Source organism: Daldinia decipiens (genome assembly GCF_022478715.1).
Source record: "Daldinia decipiens strain CBS 113046 unplaced genomic scaffold F4813scaffold_33, whole genome shotgun sequence".
Lineage (NCBI taxonomy): Eukaryota > Fungi > Ascomycota > Sordariomycetes > Xylariales > Hypoxylaceae > Daldinia > Daldinia decipiens.
In genome coordinates, this window is record NW_026054576.1 from 1 (window position 1) to 8231 (window position 8231).

At 23.7% G+C, this 8231-nt stretch overlaps 2 protein-coding genes across 2 annotated transcripts; one reads left to right on the forward strand and one right to left on the reverse strand.

Annotated features, from left to right (window-relative positions):
* Nucleotides 1-56: 56 nt before the first annotated feature.
* F4813DRAFT_368731 (uncharacterized protein) lies at nt 57-1267 on the reverse strand. Its single transcript, XM_049244341.1, has one exon. It carries the CDS (start codon nt 873-875, stop codon nt 144-146), a length of 732 nt encoding a protein of 243 aa, XP_049096831.1. The 5' UTR covers nt 876-1267; the 3' UTR covers nt 57-143.
* A 319-nt stretch (nt 1268-1586) lies between these two features.
* On the forward strand, nt 1587-2421 carry F4813DRAFT_368734 (uncharacterized protein). Its single transcript, XM_049244342.1, has 2 exons — nt 1587-1859; nt 1905-2421. Exons 1-2 carry the CDS (start codon nt 1786-1788, stop codon nt 2248-2250), a joined length of 420 nt encoding a protein of 139 aa, XP_049096832.1. The 5' UTR covers nt 1587-1785; the 3' UTR covers nt 2251-2421.
* Nucleotides 2422-8231: the final 5810 nt, after the last annotated feature.

Here is an 8231-nt window from a genome sequence, read left to right on the forward strand (position 1 = left end):
ATTTTTTTTTTTTTTTTCCATTTTTACGTACGTACCTACCAACACTGATCAGTTTTTTTTTTTTTTTTTTTTTTTTTTTTTTTTTTTTTTTTTTATTTAATAATACGATCTACCTCTTTCGTACGTCTCTGTTCCGGTGTGTCTTAGTTCGCGTTGGTGGTCTCGTTCATTTCCTCGGGAACTTCTTCTTCTTGAATCTCGGCCACCTGAAGAAGATCGATTAGTCGTTGTCGATGATTGGCGCTCAACATACCTCCGCTATAGTTCGACAGAGTAGCTTCCGTCTGGGCAAGAGTGAAGACCGCGCATCCAAGTAAATTCTCTATATCCTTTCGGTCGATCGGAATATAAGCGTTCCCGAATATGAGCTTCATATACATGCGAATTTTTTCGTTAACCTCGTAGAATTTGACCACTGCGTCGTTCGCTGCATAATACTCTGTCTGCAACTCCGGGAATGCATCGTAGAAGTGAGGATATTTTCGCGCATATCGTACGATGAGCATGAGCGGATTCAAAGAAGTCCCGGCGCAAAGACGGAAAATCATATAAAATGCCCTAGTTTTTCCTGAGATGAGAGCAGTATCACGCAAAACGATCGAATTGAGTACGATGGCGCGATCGAGAATATTGAGATTGAAAGCATTGTGCACTTTGGTCAACGTCTCGAGGGATAGGTACGGCGAATCGTCAACAAAGATCTGGAGTGATCCGCTGGTGATTACGCTCTGTATCGCCGAGCGGCGTCGAAGATTGAACGCGTCAATATTATCGGCTCGTGGCTGTTTCGCGATCGCATAAGCGAGTACTGCCACATAGGCGCATATTTCGACAGGACTCACGCTAATCGCAAAAGCGAGATCATTGAGATCCATGTCAATTTCCGTAATCCATTCAGGAAGGTCCGTTCTAGGTAGATCGTCGACTACGGATACAGGCTTCGGAGCAGTCGCGGTCCCGCCCTCCTCTGTCTTATCGCCTTCCTTCTCTTCGGGGACGTCCTCTCCGTCTTCTGGATCAGTCGAGAGTCCGCGCGCGATCGCCTACTGGATCAGATTAGCAACATATTTTGTACCGGATATATTAGAGACCCTAGCAGCAGTAGAAAGCGTATTACTTGCAACGAATAAGGCACCAATAATAAGCTTAACAATATTATTGGCATTATTGGTTGTTTATAAAATAGCGAGGTAAATTTATATTAATATTTTACGTTTATTAGTTAAGATATTGCGATAGGATACTTTATTGATTTGTTTAATAATTGGGAAACGGTTAGTATCTTTTTTTTCGACTACGTTATAAATTAATTTATCAACAAACGCAAATAGAATTTCACAAGCGAATTTCTTTGTAATTTTGCGGTTTAATATAGTAAATATTTTGATTTAAAGGCTTAAGTTATAAGATATTTACGTATAAAGATTTATAATAGATTTAAAGAATTTTAAAAATAAAGGAAAATATAGATAACCTAAATTAGTTATTTTCTATTATTTTTAAAATTTTTTAAATCTATCACAAATCTTTATATATAAATACCTTATAACTTAAGCCTTTAAATTAAAATATTTACTATACTAAATCGTAAAATTACAAAGAAATTTACTTATAAAATTTTATTTGCGTTTATTAATAAATTAATTTATAGCGTAATTGAAAAAAAAAATATTAACCGTTTTTCGGTTATTAAACAAACCGATAAAGTATCTTATCGCGACATTTTGATTGGTAAATGTAAAATGCTAATACAAGTTTGCCTCGCTACTTTATAAGCAACCAACGATGCCGATAATATCGTTAAGCTCATTATTAGTGCCTTATTTGTTGCAAGTAATACGCCTCCTACTACTGCTAAGGTCTTTAACATGTCCGGTACAAAGTACGTCGCTGATCTAATCCAGTGGACGATCGCGCGCGGATTCCCGACTGATCCAGAAGGGACAAGCGGAGAGGCTGGAAGAACTGGACCTGAAGGCACTCGACATGATTAAGAGATTCATAGAACAACGTGCAAGAGGTGCCTACATTGCGTCCATTTGCCAGCCCGAAGCAGCTTTCGACTACTCCACGGCAGCGCAACATACGAAACCTGGGCCAAAGGAAGCCAAAGCCCTTAACGCGAGGATCAAATGGCAGGTAAACCATAAGGATCGAGGCCTCAGGTATATGGAGTTGGACCCCCAAGACCTGCGCCTGTACGTCTTCGTGGACGGCTTATTCGCCAACAATAAGGATATGAGCTCCTAGATCGGCTATATTGTGGTATTCGGTAACGAGAGACCTATAGACCATAATAACGAAGTACGACTTACCGGCAATATTATCTATTGGTTATTTATTAAGTGCAAGCGTGTTACGTGTAGCGTATTTGCTAGTGAGATTTACGGAATGGTGTAGGGCTTCGATGTGGGCTACGTTATCTACAATACTATCAATACTATTCTAAGCCGACTGAGCCTTCCGATAATCCCTTTCGTTTTGTGCACGGACTTTTTCTCGCTGTACTAATGCCTCGTCCAAATAGGTAGTATCAACGAGAAGAGATTGATGATCGATTTTATGGCCCTAAGGTAGTCGTACGAGAACAGGGAAATTGATGATATCCGATGGATATATGGTAGTTGTAATCCGGCGGATGCGATAATAAAGGCGTTTCTAAATAAGGCTATGAGGATATTAGTGGAGGATAACCAGATTGATTTACGTTTGGAAGGGTGGGTGAAACGCGGGGAAATTGGGAGCGATATTAAGCTAGCGTAGTAGTGGGTTATTAAGGCCGATTACCGATACCAATTTAGACGCAGGCTATTGTAGGAAGTAAGGAGGGATATATTAGGAATGGGATGGTACGATATGTGCTGGCGCGACCTTATTTATGGGATAATTTTTGATTTGGACTATTATAGTTTTATCCTCTAACCGTTATAAGTATGTGCGATTATAGATGCGTAAAACCATAAATACGTAATGGTATATATTTAGACCAATATAAGTATGCGTTAGCATAAATTTTAAGGTTTTATTTATTTAGTTATATTTTGCAATTAATTAATTGCAAAAAGAAAATAGAGTAAGTGATGGTTGTATAATATTGATATAAAGGTACCTTACTAATGATAAGGTACCTTTATCGTAAATAAGGGAAGAAAAAATAAAATACCCGACTTTATTAAATAAAAAGATTAAGTATTTACTATTATTAGAATATAAAAACATACTATACCTAACTAGCCTTAAATAGATTCTTCCCTTTTTAAATATCTTAATATACTAGTTTTAATACCATTAATTTATTTACTATTACTTTATTGTTATTATTATTATTCCTATTTACGTATATACCTACCAATAATATAATATTTAAATATAATAGTATAAACTAATAAAATTATAATTAAATTTAATAAATTTAATTTATATAAGATTATATATAATAAATACCCAATTTTCTTAATTAAAGCATTAATTTTATTTTAAAAGATATTAAATTAAAAAAAAGTTAAAACTTTTAAAAATTTAATCGCCATACGCATATAAATAATTAAATATCGCTTAATTAATATCAATTATATTGTATAAATTATTATTAAAAAATAATAAATAATAACTATAAAAAATAATTAGTGGAATGTTTATAAAATAAAATAAAAATCCTTAAAAGTTAATAATTTAATACTTTTATATAATATCTTTAAATATATTAATATATCTTAAAAATGTTAATTACAATATAATTGGTAAGGATTTTATCTAATTAATAATATCCTTAATTTAGATAAATATGTTATAAAAGATTTAAGAAGAAACAAAGTATAAAAGAGTGTAATAAGAAATAAATTAAAGTTATTTATTTAAAATAATTAAAAATATTAAAAATTTATAGATCTTAAGAATAACAAATGGATTATTAAACCAATTTTAGAATTTATTAATTAAAATAATCCCGAAATAGCTAATATAATTATTTCAAAACCTAAAAGAAATAATTATAAAAAAATTAAATAATAAAAAACCAAAATTAAGATTAATATATCGGTAGAAATAAAAAAAGATATAAGAATTATGTAAATATTAAATTTAAAAACATTAAACTAAAGAAATATAAAGAAAGATTATATTGTTATTTAATATAAATAAAAATATAAAAAATGTAGCTTAATTAATTATTTTATAATTATTAACTAATTAAAAAATACGAGAATTAATAAAATATATAAGTTAAAATTTAATTAAGATATTATATTTATTTATTATTAAATTATGTTAATTATTATTATTTATTTTATTATTTTTTACTACTTAAAAATCTTTAATAATAATAATTCACTATAATATTCCTTTATACACGGTAAGTTATTTGGCGTAATGTTTTTAATAATTGGAAAATTTTTATTATAATTAGTCCAAAAATAATAAAAATAAAATTTTTAAACCGAATATTACTTTATTACAAATAAATAATTATTTAATTATTATTAAATTAACTAAGAATTGATTAACAACCAAAAAATGGCTATATATTAACATGAATTAAAGATTTAAAAAATTTAAAATACTTCTTATAAATACGATACGGAATTTTATTTAAATAATTATAAATTTAAATAATTAAATCTTTAATATATTTAAGATCTTGTAATTAAGTTATGATTTATCCAATTGGGTTATTCTAATACATATCCATATATATAAAGAGCAAATTATTTATAATTTAATTTTAAACATAATCGGTATAAAGTATTAAAAACTTAAATAATATTTAAAACTAATTATTTATAATAACCTAACAAACGTACTAATTAATTGCTACACTATCAAGGAATTAAATAATTAGCTATTTAAGTAGTTATATATCTTAATTATTAATATTACGTATTAAGTATTAAACATTAAAATATTTATAATTTAAAATAATAAAAAATACAATTCTTTTATTATATTGATTATTTATTAGTATTTTATTGTTTAAGATTTACTAAATTCTTGATTAAAATGCTTAAAAGCTTTTAAATAAAAAAAAGGCTTAAGAATTAAACCATTATTATTGTTATTACTAATACTATTATTATTACTATTAATTAAATTGGTTACGGTATTATGGGTAAATAAAGAATTATAAAAAGAAAGAAAGGTAGCATATTTTGCGTATTTCTTATAAATAACCTTAAAATTAATATTATTAATGGCGGTAAAGGGAAGTATTATAAAAATTATATATAATATATATTAAGAATTAAATAATTAAATCTACTTTAAAATAAAATAATATTATAATAAAACGAAACAATCTTATTAATTAAATAAAGATTAATTAAATAATATTAAAATAAATTAAGATAAATTATAAGAAGTTAAGATTTATTTAATATAAAATGAAAAGACAAAGGCTTATAAAGAAAGAAAGAAAAAATAAAAAAAAAAAGCGATTTATATAAATTGTAAATATTATGGTGGTTATTCCATACTGAAATTTATAAATATATATAATTATACACATTACTTTTTAATAAATTTTTTAACTAATTAAATCTTTTCAATCAGTAACGACAAGGTTTTAAGATATAATATAAAAAGTGTTGGTAGGTACGTACGTAAATAGGAATAATAATAATAACAATAAAGTAATAATAAATAAATTAATGGTATTAAGATTGGTGTATTGAAATGTTTAAGGAGGGAAGAATTTATTTAAGGCTAGTTAGGTATAGTATGTTTTTATATTCTAATAATAGTAGATACTTAATCTTTTTATTTAGTAAAGTCGGGTATCTTATCTTTTTTTTCCTTATTTATAATAAGGGTATTTTATCATTAGTAAGGTGCCTTTATGTCAATGTTACACGACCATCAAAAAGACTATTAATTATACCATCTTATAAACATTTTATTCTTTTTTTTATAATATTATTTAATATATTAACATTTTAATTAAATTAATATTTATCCTTATATTAATTTATTTTTTATTATATTTTATTATATTACCACTATTAATTTAATATATTATCGATAGCATTTTTTTTATTTATTCTTTAAGATATTTAATATTTCTTTTATAAAAGTTAAGATAAACGTTAAATAATAAGAAATATATAATTTAATTTATTTATTTTAATATTTAATTTATATTAACAAATTATTTAATTAAGAAGATTATATTAATCTTAACTTTTAATATATAATTATTATTAATAAAATTATATCTTTAAACAATAAATTTAATAACTTATTACACATTTAATTGTTACTATTAAAGATTAATAAAAAAAAATAGGAATAAAATTTATTTTTTAAGTTTATCTATATCTTTTAATTATATAAAAAGAAGGAATAATTATATATTAAATAAGTTATAATCTTATAAAAATTAATAATATTAAATATTCCTAATTAAATAATAAATTATAAACCAATAATAACTTAAATACTTAATTACCAAATTATAAAAGATTTTAATATAAAAATAAAAGAGATTTTAAAAAATTACCTTAAAACAATGGCTTTTTTAATATTTATTAATTTGTTAGATCCAAAAAGAATAAAAAAAACTATAAATAACTTATATTACTATTTTTTCGCTATTTATATATTTAAATAAAAATAGATTTACATATTTAATATAATTAAAAATAAAATAAATTAATAAATTAATTATATTAATAAATAGTTAAAAATAACCATAAAAATTAGGATTAGATTTTTATATTTAAAAAATTAACTTTATTTAAAATAATAAATTAAAATAATAAATAAATATATAAATATTGGTATAAACTTATATTATACTTAATTATAAGAAAACCAAAAATCTTATCAAGTACGATAAAATATGGTATAAATTTATATATTTTATTTAAGAAATATATACAGTTTTTTTCTACGTACTTAAATATTAAAATAATCGATAAGCTAATTAAAAAATTAATACCGCTAATATCTTTATAATTCTTAAAAAATACAAGCTTTACACTTAAACATAAATTATAATAAAGAACCTTCGTTATTAAAACTAAGCTAAAAACATTAAAAAAATAATAGATTAAAATTTTAAATATACCGAAAACCTCGAAACAATTAATTAAACCGGTTATTAATAATAACAATATGTTAATTAAAGAATTTTTAAATATGATAAATTTAAATAAACGTTATTTGTATAATTCCAAACCACATAAAACCAATTAATATAAATATAAAAAACTTACTTTATATATATAAGTTATTAATACATATAAAACCGCTACCATTTAATTATAACCTAATTTTCCGATAAGATAACCAAATTAAAATAAATTTAAAAAATAATTTAAACAAATTAAATTAAAACTTAAAAAAATTATTAATTAAACCAAAAACCGTATTAAATAAACAAAAGCCAAAGCTAAAAAACAAATTAAAATTGTTAAGTTAAAAAATAAAAATATAAACAACTTTAACAACTAAATCGATTTATTATTATTAAAAATACGTTAATTAACAATTTACGCATTAAATCAAAATACTTTTTTATTAAAATTACCTTACTATTACCAATATCGTCAACTTTAAAAAACATTAAACTAATATAATACCACATCGTTAAAAATAAAAATATTATTATATAATCTTAAATCACAAGCCATATAAAAATCTAATATTCGTTATATTCTTTTAATCAATTAACCACAATCATTACTATTTAATTATACATTTAATATAAACACATTTATTATTTTCCCATATTTATAATTTATAGCCCTATCTTACATATTTATCTTATATATTTTATCCAATTAATAAATCCTTATAATTTTTTTAAAATATAATATTATTATTAATTATTTAAAGCTTTTTACAAAAATTTAAACGTTAAAATAATATACCATACTTTACAAAAGATACCAACTCTTATTTAATAGTTATAAAGTAAAAAATACGTGTTAATAATAATTAAAAACAATTAAAAGCCTTTTTTAAATTAAAATTAAATTGTTAATAACTTAAATAATAAAGGAATATTAAGATATTTTAAATTAAATTAATTTATTAATTATATTTAAAAGGATATATTAAATTAATTAACCATATTAAGTAATTTAAAAATCTTTAATTTTATGTAAAATAGCGGTGTAATACGCGTTTCTACGATTTTATCTCAATCAATCAAATCATTAGTAATATAATAAATTAGACCTTATATAACGCCGATTCAATACGTATTAGTTGTGTGATAATACTCCCCCCTAATT

Bases quoted from the DNA above. Each gene is read 5' to 3' on its own strand.
- F4813DRAFT_368731 (XM_049244341.1), bottom strand. From the start codon at position 875: ATGGATCTCAATGATCTCGCTTTTGCGATTAGCGTGAGTCCTGTCGAA.
- F4813DRAFT_368734 (XM_049244342.1), top strand. From the start codon at position 1,786: ATGCCGATAATATCGTTAAGCTCATTATTAGTGCCTTATTTGTTGCAA. The intron at 1,860-1,904 runs GTCTTTAACATG...GATCTAATCCAG, and splicing joins CGCCTCCTACTACTGCTAAG to TGGACGATCGCGCGCGGATT.